The sequence below is a fragment of the Rosa chinensis genome, chromosome 2, assembly GCF_002994745.2.
Source record: "Rosa chinensis cultivar Old Blush chromosome 2, RchiOBHm-V2, whole genome shotgun sequence".
NCBI classification, from domain to species: Eukaryota; Viridiplantae; Streptophyta; class Magnoliopsida; order Rosales; family Rosaceae; genus Rosa; species Rosa chinensis.
In genome coordinates this window covers 69706832-69723196 of record NC_037089.1, presented here as the reverse complement: position 1 = coordinate 69723196, position 16365 = coordinate 69706832, and the positions used below count along the sequence as shown (strand labels likewise).

At 40.4% G+C, this 16365-nt stretch overlaps 2 protein-coding genes across 6 annotated transcripts; both read left to right on the top strand.

The window, feature by feature from the left end:
• The first annotated feature begins 994 nt into the window (after window positions 1-994).
• LOC112186192 (protein JASON) lies at window positions 995-4887 on the top strand. 5 transcript variants are annotated; one of them, XM_024324551.2, is made up of 8 exons: window positions 995-1320; window positions 1639-1687; window positions 1790-1854; window positions 2276-2511; window positions 2863-2915; window positions 3009-3664; window positions 3744-3826; window positions 4509-4887. In XM_024324551.2, exons 1-8 carry the CDS (start codon window positions 1156-1158, stop codon window positions 4615-4617), a joined length of 1416 nt encoding a protein of 471 aa, XP_024180319.1. In that variant the 5' UTR covers window positions 995-1155; the 3' UTR covers window positions 4618-4887. The 5 variants fall into 5 exon arrangements, with proteins under 5 accessions (XP_024180319.1, XP_024180318.1, XP_024180316.1 ...); XM_024324550.2 differs by having other exon boundaries at window positions 3003-3664; XM_024324548.2 differs by having other exon boundaries at window positions 2863-2927.
• A 2090-nt stretch (window positions 4888-6977) lies between these two features.
• LOC112186193 (glutathione S-transferase F9) lies at window positions 6978-8716 on the top strand. The gene is made up of 3 exons (XM_024324552.2): window positions 6978-7254; window positions 7349-7397; window positions 7930-8716. The coding sequence occupies exons 1-3, from the start codon at window positions 7111-7113 to the stop codon at window positions 8379-8381; spliced, it is 645 nt and encodes a 214-aa protein (XP_024180320.1). The 5' UTR covers window positions 6978-7110; the 3' UTR covers window positions 8382-8716.
• Window positions 8717-16365: the final 7649 nt, after the last annotated feature.

The following is a 16365-nucleotide window of genomic DNA, read 5'->3' as shown; positions in this document are numbered from 1 at the left end:
TTTTTGCAAACTAGAGGTTCTTCATTGGCTTGCTGCATATTTTGTGGATTAATATGAATGAATTGGCAGATTATGGTATTTTCCATACGTTGGTGATTTTTTTTTTCTGTAAGGATTTTTCTTGTGGTATTGTGGCATACTATCAGTTTATATTGGAATTGGCAGATTTCTATAAAATTTGTGCAATTCGCAGATGGCTGCAAAATCATGTGTAATTGGCAGATTTCTACAAAATTTGGAGGAGGTAATTTTAGGGGAATATATGAATCATTTGAAGGGAATTTAAGCTGCAGATGGGGGATGATGAAGCAAGGGTCAATTTGGACAATTTACTAGTGACATGGAATGCCAGCAGCTGAGTTGGCATGGAAGGAAACGCCATGTCAGCCACTTAACGACAGCATTTAACGGACGATTAACGGAAAAGAACTATTGGTCCTGAATTTCGAAGTATGAGGACTAAAAGTGAAATTCAAAGGTCAGAGACTGAAGTGTTTTTTTGATTAAAACCTCAAGGACTAAACAATATTTAGTCATAAAAAAAAATCAACATATTAAAACAAAAACTTACATGTTGATTCATGGTATGAAAGCAGTGTGATTTCGCATCTTCATGATGAAATATGTGAAAACATATTTTTGGACGGGAAAATAAAATTTGTAAAAGAAATTCTATAAATAAAACTGAAATCCATTGTATTAAAACCAAAAGGGAAATGGAGTTACTACAGATTACAGAATGATACATGAACGTTACGTGTCCAAAAAAACAATTAAAACCCCTAATTACAAACTTTCATATTTAAGCTCGCGTACAATGTACCCTTTTTCCCACTAATCCCAGACTTCAGACTTAAATACCAAATCACCACACGTGTCTTCTCCACAGAGCGAGTACCAACCAGACCACACTCACAGCAAGTACTCATAACGGCAGAACCACTAGGCGTATTTGTTTCCCTCGTTTTATTTGTTCAAAATTCAAAAAACGACCCAACAACTCTCCATCGCTCTCTTTCTCTCTCCTCTCTCTCTCTCTCTCTCTCTCTCTCTCTCTCTCTCTAACTCTTCTCTTATCACCTAAAAAAGAGAAAAAAAAAATCAAGAAGCTAGGGTTTCGATTTCCCTCTCGCTTCCTTCAATTCTTGGAGATCGATGTTATGCTTCAATCGTGAATTAGGGTTTGTGTGCAGATCGGTGTTGAGGTTTCTTGACAGATCGGTTGCCGGAGCTATGGGTTGCTTCTTCGGTTGCTTCAGAGACAGGGACGATCGCCATCTCCGCTCTCGGCCTCACCTCGTTTCTCAGCCCTCGCGCTCGGTAGGGTTTGCCCTTTGGTTTCAAATTTTCAAGAACTGATTTTTCCCCCTTTTTGCGTTTCTTTGAATTCTAGCTCGATTTCGGTTCTTGTTGTTGATCCTCCGTTTGGTTTTGAGAAAATGAGAGTCGATTTGAGTGATTTTGTTGTGATTTGTCTTGAATTAGGTAAAGAATTGAGATTTAGGTGTTTCTGTGGTTCTAATTTTGACTTGGTAGCTGAGATTATTATGTGAAATGGAGACGGAAGCGTTTTTTAGCTGCTAATTAGTTGATTATGAGATACGACACTGATTTAATATCGTTTGCGGTTTTGATTAGGGAGCTGTGGTGTCTCAGAATCGTTTGTCATCTCTATTTTTAGCTGAAGGTATGTTAGTTTGCTCATACATGTACTATTTTCTTCAATCTGAATTTACAAATGTCATTGCTGATTCTTTTTTCTTCACTGGATTGTGTATAACTTTTGCAGAGAGAGGAGATTCTCCAGCCAGAGATCGGGAAAGTCCACAAATTGACAAGGAGCTCAAGAACGAGGTATGAGGCACTCAAAATCACTCGCACACTGACAGGAGATATAAATGTTCAAATGGAAATCACATAGTTCGAGTTCTGTTGGGATATAAGGGCCAGTTTTGGCAATCCATTTTCTAGCTTTTGTTTTAAAAGCAATCACTTTTGGCAAAAAGAAATAAGGCATCCATATTGCAGTGTAGTACACTGCAAGAAAGAATTTCTTTTCCACTAGCATGGTAAATCAAGTAACCATCATCAGTTTACAAAATGTTGCTTCTATAAGTTGAATTTGTGGCAGTTGGTGGAGTAAAGCTTTGACTCCAGTTCTGTGTATCAGATTAGTCTCATCATTTCTAGTCACAATTGTGTTGGTTAAGATTATATGTTAACCTTTGGAACTGTTGAAAAATACTTGTTTTAACTAAAGCACATGATTCTGCAGGCCAAATTTCTTAAGGCTTGTGGTACTATAGTTGAGACCCCAGTTGAAATTCGGAAAGCTTCAAAGTTAATTGGCTCACCCCATCATGATAGAGATTCAGAGCCCTCAAAATTCAACTCATGGCTTCCCAACACATCCATTAAAAAGCTTCAGCAGGAGAATCAACCAGAGCAGCCTCCTACACCTGTTAAACTTTTTGAAGAGTGGGGAAAGGGGTCAGAGCATACACCTATCAGGTTATCCTCTAATTGTTTAAAATGCTTGGAAATTTATAAATTATCTAATTATCGGAGGCATGGAAGGTCTTTTCCTAAACATAATTTCCAAACTCATTGTTGTCAGCTATGAAATGTTTGTGGTTATCTCATCTTTCTGTTTCCATAAAGAAAAATTGGTTCCATTTTGAAACCTGTCTGCAGTAAATAATTGCGTCATTATGTTATCAATCTAATGTTTTGGATTTTAGGGAACCATGTAGTATTAGTATAAATGCTTTGATTTCAGTAATTGAATTCTTATATCTTAGGTTCCCTTTTTATAAAGCAACATAGTTTCTGACATTTGTCAAATTTATTTCTTTTTGTTAGTTATGAGACAAACCAACAGGGTACTGGAAGAAGCTCTCTCAGCTCTACTGAAGGTAGTGGACTAGGTACTGATTCATCGGTAAAGATTCATTCTAATCGGGCTGAGAACACTGTAACTCTAACTTCACCTTTGGACTCAGCCACAGATGTCCAGTGCAGGGGCAAGTCTGTTCGCTTTGAATGTGATTTTGATACAGCATCCTCAAAAGGTTCTTCATCTGGTAACTGTAGCAGGAGTGCAAAAATAGCTGAAACTCCTGGAAAACAGGGCACATCAAAGTATTCAGATTATCCAACCCCACTGACTCTTTCTGACGAGATGCAGACACCTGGAACGGTTTACCCATCAAGCCAGAGAACTTTTCCTAATGGAAAGTCTCGAATCAGGTCCCAGTATGTGTATTCAGTTCCAAACCCTGAGGGCATCTCTCGGTGGAATGTGCTGACAGAGGAAGATTCTAACTCACATGGGTTTTCAGGTGAGCCTAGTGAGTCTCTCAAACAATCCGGAAATGCAACCCCCATATCAGAAGAGGGGCAAAAAGAAATTTCATCTGGAAAAGACTTACAGGCGGAATCAAGGATGTCCTCCTGGCAGAAGCCAGTGACATCTACTCAAGATGACAACAATCTGAAGTTGGGAGAAGCTTCTGGCAGAAATCGTTATTTTGGCAGAACTCCTGGGGACAGGCCTATAATTGGGTTGGTTGCTACTCACTGGAATGAAGATGACGCTACTCGTATCTCCCCCAAGTGGTGGGACGGGAAGGGAATCCCAAATTCAACCAATAAATACAAAGAGGTCTGTCTCACTGCTTTGTATGTACTTCTGCAGCCTTCATTCTCTAAAGTGTCATATCTGAAGTCCTTTCTATTTTCAGGATCAGAAAGTGAGTTGGCATGCTACACCGTTTGAGGAGAGGTTGGAGAAGGCATTGTCTGAAGAAAGTTTCATTTCTCAGAGGTATTACTCCTTCCTTGCTTAATGTCTTCTGTGCAGCATGATTTCTGCAATTATCTTCTCTTAGGTTGAAACTTGCAAGCAATGTGAAGTTGTTTACTTCCTAAGTTCCTAGGCTGTTAGAGTTGCACTAAACCTATTCCAATTAGTTACATTTGTTTGTCAGGTGGCTTTTTGGGTTTTGGGTTGAGGTCATGACCACGACTCATTTTTGTGTCTTTCCTTTTGATTTTCTTTCATGGCTTTATGGTTGATAAGGTGCAACCTTATGTTTTGATGAAATATTTATATTTTACTTCATGACTCTTGTTTACACATACACATTATGTTTTGATGAAAATTTATATTTTACTCTACGCCTGAAAAGGTGCAACAGTAAGTACAATCAAGTCAAATCTGTACCTGAAAATATGTCAATGGCCTAAAATGGGCTATCGTGGTCATCTGTACCTCCCGTGTCTGTTAGCATTGTAGGTATTTTTTGCTTTTCTTTTAGGGGTATCAAAACATTCCTCTTTTGTTTTTCTGAGAGGTGAATAATCCTACTTGTGCATTCTTCATCTGGGAGGTGAATAATCTCCTTTAGTTTTTCTGCTCTTCAGTTTTCACATGTTTTGCATCGCTGTTAAAGAAGCACTGATTTGCCTTGAGGCAAATCTAACTATTTACACTTTTTGGTTTGCAGAAAAAACATAGGGGGAATGCCCATTGTGTTCGATGAGAACGAAGAAAGTGATACTGCTCTTTCTCAGTTGCAATCTTCATCCCAGCCAAAGTCAGTGGTTTCATTCTGATGAGTGGTGGTGGTTTTATCCCCTTTTGTTGTTGTTTTACATGCGAAATGATGTTCATGGAGTTGAGTTCTTTCGAACTTAAGTTTGAAGTTTGCATAACAATTCGGGATATGGTGAATTGGTGACTGGTTTGCGTTACACCATTGAACAGTGTTGAGGCTGATTCTGGAAGTTCTATTTTGGTGTCAAATATATGTTGGCAGTACGCTGCTGCCTAGAATGTACAGAATCAATGAAATTCGTATCTCAGTTCCTTTGCCTATTAACTTATGCCTTAACTTTTGCTTCTATGTTCATGGGATGATCTTTGCATTTTGGGTTATCTAAAGTGTTATATCGTCAAGTTTTTAGATTGGATCATACAAATTATGGATATATCAGATCAAATATTTCACTGAAGAAAATCATACCTTAATTGTTAGGTTATTTGATAGATTAGGGGTCAAGCTGTTTCACTTGGAGAGTTTGGTGGATTTATCACTAGGCATCTCTTCCACACCCAAAGATGTCATGTTTTCCTAACTTGGTGGGAACTTCTTAAAAAAAAAAAAGGAGTCAGAAACCATGATTTCTTTGCCAAAACTGTGGATATATATAGCTCCACAGTTTTTTAGCCAAAATTACATGTTTTTATTTTCTTACTAAGATGTTCCTACCTCTGAGTCATAATTTTTAAGCAATTTTAGAACTGACGGGACTCAAAAATCTCAACCTGATTTATTTTTACAATTTTCCAAAATTGGAAAATTTGGAAAATTGAGAAAATTAGTTAAAAGAATTGGATTGAGATTTTTTGTGAGGTATTAATTAGAGAAGTTCTTAAAAAACATTTTGCACCAATAGTGAGACGATAACACAAAAAAATTACACCAATCGTGACATGTTTTGACATGCTAAAGAGATGATCAAACCATGTTAAGACCATTATTTCTTAAAATTTTTCCATGCCACGATCTTATAATTGATAAAACTTCCAAAACTGTTTCAAGTGATTGAAAACATCCAACAATTTTCTTTTTAATTCAATTTCCTAACAAAAAAAAAAAAAAAAACAATATTGTTTTTTTTGAGTTCGGCCCAAACCGCAAGCCCTAGACCATTTAAATAGAAACAGCAGTAGTCGGCGTTAGACTGAAGGGCGCGAGATGGAGCGGCTGTGTGGAGGAGGAGGAGGAGAAGAAGAGGAGTTGAAACTGATACTGGAAGCTGCAATCAAATCAAATCAGCATGTGGACACGAAACTCATCTGAGGGGACCGTGATTTTCCCTTTTTTCATCTTATAGTTTTCAATCTGAATATACCGTTTGATTCCATTGCTGCTCGTATCAGATTGACTCTCTCTCTCTCTCTCTCTCCCTCCTTCCCACTCTGCCCACCTCAAAACCCTGGGAACCTACTGATGACGCGGTTTCGCCCCTGAAGGTTCCATCTTTCATTCTCACTCTCTCGCCCACTTTCTGGGTTTTGCTGGGTTCCAAGTTTTCTTGTTGGGTTTTTAGTTTCTTGAATAAATGTTATATTTTTTTTTTTTTTTTGAAACTGTGATTGGGTCAAGTGGGATGAACTGTGTTACTGATAATGAGTACCCATCTGCTTAATTTTGAAAAGTAGATTAAGTTCTAGAGATTTGTGGTAAGCAGCTGTGTTCTGTGTGGTTGTTTTGACCTTGATCATTATCATCTATTAAAATCAAAATAGTCACTGATTACGTGGCTACTTGTTTTTTTTTTTTCTTTCTTTCTTTCTTAACTTAGAGTTTTCCTTTCAGAGCTCTTTTGTCAAGACCTGACCAGCCACCTAATACTTTTTTTAGGAATCATGAGTGGATAAGCCATTACCTTCCTTTAGATGTAAACTATTATAGTGACTTGCAGAAGAGGCCAATAGAAGGAGGAGGTCAGTTTTGGTGATCAAAAGCCCCTATGAACTTGTTCCTATCTTTAATTTTAGTTTTAAGTCGTGTAGTCTTAATAAAGGTTTGATGGTGGATGATTACTTTTGTCTGGTGAGGTGAGAATAACACAGCTCAAAGATTATGCTACTCTGTCCAACTAATTAGAAACTGTTTAAAATTGGCAAATTTATTATGTATTTTGCCCTGGACTTGAGTGCATATGTATAATTACTTTACTTTTCATTCAGTGCATATGTATTCTAATTCCTTTCAGCTTTTTGGCCTCTATTTATTATGTAATATATACTAGATATAGGACCTCAATGATGTCTTTTCTTATTAAGGTTGATTCCAAATTGGATTTTAACACATCATGAGGCGGCCGCCTTGACCATCCTATCTACTACTTTTACAATTTTTCTACTGCCTCTTGGTATTAAAATATATATCCTATCTTCAACTAGGGGGGATGCATACTCTATATCCTATCAGAGAGATAGAGGAAGGAGGAGTCCATAAATTTAGGGAGTAGAGACCAACTGCAGAACAGACTCTTCTAAAATCCTTGGTTTCTCATTCATAAGTTAGAACAATAACAATGGTGGTAAAGGTGTATGGCCCCTCTTATGCTTCTCCTAAACGTGTGTTAGTGTGCCTCGTTGAGAAGGAGGTTGAGTTTGAAACCATCCCCATTGATCTCTTCAAGCGAGAACATAAAGATCCTGAATTCCTCAAATTACAAGTACTTTCTTTGGAAATCATATCTATCATCTAATCTGTAATCTGTTTGTTTACTTGTTTGTTGATCTTTTGCGTTGTCTTCTCTTGATATGTAGCCCTTTGGAGCAGTTCCTGTTATTCAAGATGGGGATTATACTTTATATGGTATCTACTTCTAATTTTCAAACGAGCTTTCATATACTGCTCTGCTTTCTTTTTGTTGTTTAACTATAATGCTATGTATGCTTAATATACTTATTTGACTATGTGGTTTAGATTGAGTGACACCATTTATTTCCATTTTTCATTAACTTTCTGGATGCCTCCTGAATTTGCAAAAGTTTGATCATTATCTACAACAGGAAATATTTTTCCAAACAAAAAAGAACAGGAAAAAAAAAAAAAGCAAGGTATATAAGATATGACTTGTTTTCATTGTAAGATTTTTACCATATGATATCAAAGGTCAGATTGGAACTATTCATTCTTTTGGTTCAACCATACATAGCATTCCACTTCACTGGTTATACTTCCATCTTTTTATTTGAATTATGTGGAGCATCAAATAAGCACTGGAATGTTTTTGGAGCAAGAGAGCTGTATGAATTCTGTTTGATGATAAACTAGTTCACTGCCTTCTTGTGTGTACCAATCCTAATTTATTCGTGAATAAAGTTGTTCGGATTTGATTTTGCAGAATCACGTGCAATCATAAGATACTATGCAGAAAAGTACAAGTCGCAAGGGACTGATTTGCTGGGAAAGACAATCGAGGAAAGAGGTCTTGTGGAACAGTGGCTAGAGGTTGAAGCACAAAACTACCACCCATCAATTGTTAACTTGGTCATTCACATCTTGTTTGCCCCGGCCCAGGGTTTGCCTTCAGACTCAAAGATCATTCAAGAGAGTGAGGAAAAGCTAGGCAAGGTGTTGGATGTGTATGAGGAGAGGCTGTCAAAGAACAAGTACTTGGCTGGTGATTTTTTCAGCCTTGCTGATCTTAGCCACCTTCCATTTACCCAGTACTTGGTGGGTGCTATAGGGAAAGATTATATGATAAAGAGCAGAGAGCATGTCTCTGCTTGGTGGGATGATATTAGCAACAGGCCATCCTGGAAGAAGGTCCTTGAGTTCGGTGCACCATTTTAAGGTGTCAATATCCCTTTCACGGTAACTTGTCACTTATCCAGCAAGTGAAAGATTATTGTGAGAAGAGTTTCCATGCACTCACTGTGTGCTTTCAGAAAAATAAATGCACATTAGTACTTATGGGAATAATGTGCTCTTTCCTTCGTAATTTCTTAGCACAGAAGCTCTACTCGTTTTTGCCTTATCCTGACAATTTCTGATGGAGCAAATACTGAAAGCTGTTTCGAGTGGATTGAATAGGATTGTACTTTTAAATATTGCCACCGAGTTAAATTATCTCACTCAACCATCTCACTTCAAAGTAATTGAACTGACATATTTGTATGTTCATGCAACTCAATCAGTTTCCAGACCTTTTTTATACCACAGTATTATTACAATGCTGAACCAATCATATGGTACCAAAAAGCAATTAGCTAGCAGTGATCTTGTGGCCTATTTTGGCAAGACAATTAGCATTGAAATTCACTTCTAGCGGTGTTTAGAACTTAGAAGATAGGGTTGCTTAGGAGAGCCATCTTCCTCAATTTAGTCTCCAATATGGGCTTAAGCTGCTAATTAATAATAAGCTTTCTGGGAAAACTGCTACTTGGATTTGATTCCCACCAATGTTAGAACGCATTTCTAATGTCTTCTAAAAAAAAAAACAAAAAGGCATTTCTAATGAGAGGTATTACCATGTCAGTACTAGAAGAAAAGCCAAACTAAGGTGATCAATCAGCTAGGTAGGTACAAAATAAGGAGTTGTAGAAAGGAACACTGACTATCCATGGAAGGGGCGAAGCCGACAGTGTAGAATCGTCGGCTTTTTTTATTTGACTAATCGATATGATGCCAAACGGAATCTGCGGATAGTTAGATAGTTACATGGCTCAACAAGCTTGCACTTGAGCAGATAAGCTCTTGTTGAGGTTCACATCGGCACGAAAGAACCGAAAATGGAAACTCTTACTGGAGAAGCCCTGAATATAACGCCTATCCAGGTAACTTAATTACATGATTTATCGTGTTTTGTTTAAGGATATCTCTATTTGTGTTTTATCCAAACTCTAGGTTGCTTGACCTAGTGGTAAGAGGGTTAAATTAGAAGGATCTAGATTCCTATTCAATGTACGACTACTTTCCTTGTATGATTGAGATTCTATACATTGTAATCCTCTATATAAAAAGACCTCTATTATCAATAAGAATATATATCAAATTTCTCTCAATTCCGTTTCCCTAAAACATGTTATCAGCATAAGCCATAACCCTAGCTTTAGATACCAATACCCCATAAATTGATCAAGCTCCACTGGATTTGCCTTGCCTACGCTACTACTGCCCCCGCAGCCCCCGCGTTGCAACTCAACGCTAACCCTACCAGGATAGCCTCGCTACCCCTGCAGCGCCTACAAGCCCTGCTTGCCTTCTGCCCTCGCGCGCGCTTGCTTGCCCTCGCGACCGCTACTCACTAGCGACACAGCGACCCCAGTGTCATCGCAACTCGCCCGCAACCCAGCGACCTAGCGGCATCCCTACTGCATCCTCGCGGCATCCCTGCAGCATCCTTGCTGCATCGCGACATCCCTGCAGCATCCTCGCGGCATCGGGCATCCCTGCAGCATTCCTGCAGCACCCTCGTGGCATCCCCGCGACTCCGCGACACCGAACCCAAGCCCGTGACAATCCCGAGACGCGGCTGCAAACTCTCCCGCATCACACCTACGACCCTGCAAAACCCCTGCGACCCCGCGACCATCTCTCTAGTCTGTTCGCCTAAGACTGAAGCTCGCTCTGCAATCCAACGAGGTAAATCTTTTCTAAAAGTTCCCGTTTTTGAAGTTTTTTTTTCATTTTCTTCTTCTTTTCTCGGGGACTTCCAACATCCCTTCTTCTTCCCCCCTTTCTTCTTCATAGGAGAGACCAAAAGCCGAACTGTGGGGGTTCGTGCTCACTCCAAGCTTGGAGCTTGTAGAGTACTCCAAACTTAGAGTTTGTTGAGAAGAAAAACGATTGACCACATACATCGTTGTTTCGATCTAATCCAAAACCCCTCTTGGAATCGGATTTTCTTGGAAGCGACTACGCTCAGAAAATCCCCAATTTCTTGGAAGCGACTACGCTCAGAAATTTAATAGTTTTTCGTGATAGCCTTTTTCGCTCCGAAACTAACCCTAATCTTGTGTTGTTTTTCAGGATGAGTTACTTGAACAAGTTGAACTTTGTTCCACTAGAGACAACTGGCGCGGGAGACCATAAGTGGGTCTGAGATGTGCGCCAACATCTTAAGGCTGATGGACTTCTGGAAGCCATCCAAGAGCCTAGTCAGAACGTGCTCTCCATTGAACAAGCTACTGCTTTTGAAGCAAATCAAGCTAAAGCCATCATTCTCATGACAAGGCACATGAATGACGCGCTCCAAAGTGAATACCTCAATGAGGAAGACCCAAGAAAGCTATGGGTAGAACTTGAGCAGCGATTTGGCAACGTTCGTGACTCCCTGCTTTCTGATTTAGAAGTGCGATGGCATAGCCTCCGCTTTTGTGATTTCAAGTCTGTGCTTGATTATAACTCGGAAGCTCTTCGTCTCAAGTCTCTGATGGAGTTTTGTGGTCAAACCATAACTGATACGATGTTGATCGAGAAGACTCTCTCTACCTTCCCCGTCTCTGCCCTGATGATTTCAAAGAATTATCGGATTGAAGTGAAAGCAGGACGTATCACAAGATTTCATGAGCTTATTGGTGCCACGAACGTAGCTGAAAAGCATGACAACATACTTGTGAAGAACTATAACGCTAGACCCGTGGCAACTAAGTCTATTCTGGAGTCTAACTATAGTCGCGCCCCTAAGGGAGGACGCAAGGAGCGAAACCCTAAGAGTAGGGACAATTCTGGACGTTCTGGTCCATATTCTTGCCCTAAAGAGGAAGGAAATCGCCAAGAGAGGCTTGCACGGAACCGTGGAGGTCAAAGTGTGAAGAGAGAGAGAGGCGGAGCCTCCGGCTTTGGTGGTGACGCCACCAAGAGTAATAGTCGTCCAAATCATGCACCAAAAGCATCTCGATCAAGGGAGCCTGACCATAAAGATGTTTGTCTTCGATGTGGATCAAGTGGACATTGGGCAAGGAAGTGTACTGCATCCCATAATGTTGCAAACGCATACAAGATGTATCGTGAAGCAAGGGAGGCAAATTACGTGGAACAAGAAGATCAAGATGGCGATCTTGATCTAAGGGTGGAAGACTACAAGGATCAAGACCCAGAAACTGGCGATTTTGATTAAGTCTTTTTATTTTCCAAGAGATGTAGGCAATTGCCATATTACTTTTGTAGTAAATGCCAATGATATTAGTCTTTCTTCAAAGTAGGCGTACTCAATGTAAGTGTGATGTCTAGAAAAGTTTTGAGATAAGTGGTACTTAAGCGAGCTTTGCTCCACCGACATCTCTCTACTCCCCTGGTCACATTTACATTGGAATTACCGAAAGAAGTTAGACGACTACCATTGTTTTGCATTAACTAGTTTATTGGATTAGATTTTCTTTGGTTAAAGAAACGATGATGTAATTCCGTTTGGCTTATTAATAAAAGTTGAGTTCTTTTCTTTATGACTCCTTTTTAATTACGAGCTTTTCTTTTAGGAATGGATGAACTTCAATGTCTTGCGGATAGTGCGACTACGCATACCATTCTACGACATAGGAAATTATTCTTAGAGATGTTGCCTACATATTCATCTGTGACTACGATGACTGGGCCATCAAGTTTAATTCAAGGACATGGAATGACCCAATTCCTTTTGCCCAATGGCACCTTGATTAAAGTCACTGAAGCTCTCTACGCTCCTAAGGCAAATCGAACCTTATTAAGCTTTAAAGATATAAGAGCCAACGGATTCCATGCGGAAACGCATAGTGAGAACGGAATAGAATTCCTTTGCATTACCTCTAATGATTGCGGACGAAAGCGCATCTTAGAGAAACTTATGCGTCAATCTAGTGGACTTTATGTCACTACAATTCGACCAATTGAATCCAATAATATCATCAGAGAAGATCTCTTGGATTCAGACACATATTGGCTTTGGCATGACCGACTAGGACATCCTGGTCGTGATATGATGCTCCGTATACTTAAGACTTCACACGGGCATCATTTCTTCAGAGTGAGAAGAAGCAAGAATCAAAAATTGATTCCAGGACTTAGTAAGACGGCACAAATTGCAGCTTCTGGCGCTGCTGCTATCTTGGGCCGCCGAAAGGCCTCCCCTGTCCCTAGTGATGACTCCATAAATGGCGCCAACCATGAGCCTGACGCCATGGTTGCTCCTCCCAGTGGCCATGACGCCACACAATCCAATTTCCATGGCTCTAACGCCATAATGGGAGATGTAGTCATACACTTTGCTTCTAATAGCGCTACAGACACTCAGATCCAACCAAAATCCTCATTGGTTGTTTCTAAGGCCCCTCGCTCATTTTGCAAAGCCTGTTCCTTCGGGAAATTAGGACCGAGACCGTCCTATGCAAATGATCCTAAAATACTCATTTCGTTCTTACAGAGAATCCAAGGAGATATCTGTGGACCAATTCAACCATCATGCGGATCTTTTAAATACTTTATGGTATTGGTTGATGCGTCGACACGCTGGTCACATGTCGCAATGTTGTCCACTCGAAATGCTGCTTATGCTAAACTCCTCGCCCAGATTATCCATCTATGGGCTCACTACCCTGACCATCCTATTAAGTCCATTCGACTTGATAATGCTGGGGAGTTTACATCGAAAACGTTCGATGACTATTGCATGTCACTGGGGATTGATGTAGAGCATCCAGTTCCCCATGTTCATACCCAAAATGGTCTCGCAGAAGCCGCTATCAAACGACTACAGATGATAGCACGAACATTGGTTATGCGCACCATTAATCTCCCTATTTCTGCTTAGGGATATACAATATTGCATGCAACGACACTAATTCATCTACGGCCCACTGCAACCCAATCTTACTCTGCTTTACAGCTAGTGGCTGGGTACGAGCCTGATATATCGCATTTACGCATTTTTGGGTGTGCCATCTATGTGCCTATTACATCGCCACAACATACTAAGATGGGTCCACAACGACGAATGAGAATCTATGTTGGCTATGAATCTCCAACTATTGTCCGCTACCTTGAACCCTTGACGGGCGATCTCTTTACCGCTAGATTTGCTGATTGTCACTTTGATGAGACAGTCTTCCCCTCGTTAGGGGGAGATAAGAACACAGATGTTCAACAAGAACAACATGATTTGTTGTGGTCTGTCCCCACTATGTCTCATCTCGATCCCCATACCGCATAGTCCGAACTTGAAGTGCGAAGAATAATCGAGCTCCAGAACGTAGCAGACACTCTGCCTGATACGTTTTCTAATGTTGCCAAAGTGACGAGATTACACATACCTACTGCAAAAGTGCCTGCAAGGATCGATGTCCCAAATACTGGACATCACGTCACTCTTGTGACATCTGGAGATGGCGCCATTGCCTAGCATGGCAATGATGTGGCATCTATGGCAGCAGGTCCCGCAAGGAATCGCGGTAGACCAATTGGTTCGAAGGATTCTCGCCCTAGAAAGAAAGCAAATGAGGCACAGACAAATCCTTTGATCATCGATACTCAAAATCCGTCCCATGAGAATGTTCCAGATTATGGTTATGTCCAAGAGACATCATTGGGGGACGCCTCAATGTCAGAACCTATCCATGAGAACATAGAGATCTCTGTAAATTACACTAGTATACATGGGACGTGGGAAAGAAACTCCATCATCATTGATGATGTGTTCGCGTATTCAGTGGCGCGTGAGATTATTGAGACCGATGACATCGAACCACGCTCCGTTGATGAATGCCATCGTAGAGCTGATTGGCCAAAATGGAAAGATGCGATCCAGGCAAAACTTGATTCTCTAGCGAAAAGAAAGGTATTTGGCAAAGTTGTACCAATACTGCCCAACACCAAACCAATTAGTCACAAATGGGTATTCGTTAGAAAGCGAAATGAGAAAAATGAGATTGTAAGATACAAAGCTCGCCTTGTGGCGCAAGGCTTCTCACAACTCCCTGGAATCGACTATGAGGAGACCTATTCTCCAGTAATGGACGTCATTACGTTCCGCTACCTTATCAGTTTGGTAGTTTCTGAAAAACTGAACATGCAGCTTATGGATGTGGTTACTGCGTATCCATATGGGGATCTAGATACGGAAATATACATGAAGATTCCAGATGGAATTCAGTTACCCAAATCAAGTGGCTCTAAACCACGGAGTGCGTTTGCGATTAGATTGAAACGCTCACTATATGGATTGAAACAATCCGGACGGATGTGGTATAACCATCTAAGTGACTACTTGATTGGAAAAGGGATATGTCAACAATGAACTATGCCCATGTGTGTTCATAAAAAGGACAAGTTCCGGATTTGCAATATATAGTACCGGTTTATGTTGATGACATGAACATAATTGGCACCCTTAAAGAGTTAAGGGAAACCGCTGAACACTTGAAATCCGATTTTGAGATGAAGGATCTTGGGAAAACACGGTTTTGCCTCAGTTTAGAACTTGAGCACCGTAGAGATGGTATCCTGATTCATCAGTCAGCTTATACTCAAAAGATGCTTAGTCATTTCAACACTGACAAGATTAAGCCTTCAAGCATCCCAATGGTCGTCCGTAGTCTTGATCCAAAGAAGGATCCATTCCGTCCAAAAGATGACGATGAAGAAGTGCTAGAGGCAGAAGTGCCCTATCTAAGTGCAATAGGCGCATTATTGTACTTAGCACAATGCACAAGACCGGATATCTCATTCGCTGTGAACTTGTTAGCTAGTTATAGCTCTGAGCCAACACGACGCCATTGGACTAGTGTTAAAGATATCTTTCGATACCTAAGTGGTACGATCGATATGGGCTTGTTCTATCTCTACAGGGAGAAGATGGATTCGGACCCATCAAGTGCCAGGGACGCTACACAGGGTGGACTGCGTTCCCTCTCCCCAACCCAAAACGATATAAGTGTTTGGAAGGTTTTGCTGATGCTGGGTATCTCTCTGACCCACACAAAGGTCGCTCCCAAACTGGTTATGCTTTCACCATTGGAAATACCGCAATATCTTGGAGGTCTACAAAGCAGACCTTAGTCGCTACCTCTTCGAATCATGCAGAGATTATTGCTCTTCACGAAGCAGTTCGTGAATGTATATGGCTTCGATCCATAGTTACGCATGTTCGAAGCAATTGTGGTTTGAAGTCTACCATAGATGAGCCAACGAGCATTTATGAGGATAATGCTGCTTGCATTGAACAAATGAAGAAAGGCTACATCAAAGGCGACAACACCAAGCACATGTCGCCCAAATTCTTCTATAATCAGCAACAACAGAAGCTCCTCAAGATCAAAGTGAACCAGGTTCGATATGAGGACAATGTGGCAGACTTGTTTACTAAGTCATAGCCCAAATCCACGTTCGAGAAACATGCGGCAAGAATTGGCTTGCGGAAATTATCTGAACTCCCATGATCGTAGTCATCAGGGGGAGATGCAGACATCAGGGGGAGATGTCTACATGTATAGTCTCGAAACCTGAAGGGTGTGTTGTGCTCTTTTTCCCCTTCGACCGAGGTTATTTTTGTCCCACTGGGTTTTTGTTACTCGGCAAGGTTTTTAATGAGGTAACGAGAGAAGCACCGCGTTTGGACAACACAAGGGGGAGTGTTTAAGGATATCTCTATTTGTGTTTTATCCAAACTCTAGGTTACTTGACCTAGTGGTAAGAGAGTTAAATTAGAAGGATCTAGATTCATATTCAATGTACGATTACTTTTCTTGTATGATTGAGATTCTATACATTGTAATCCTCTATATAAAGAGGCCCCTATTATCAATAAGAATATACATCAAATTTCTCTCAATTCCGTTTCCCTAAAACATGTTTCTAATTTTCAAGC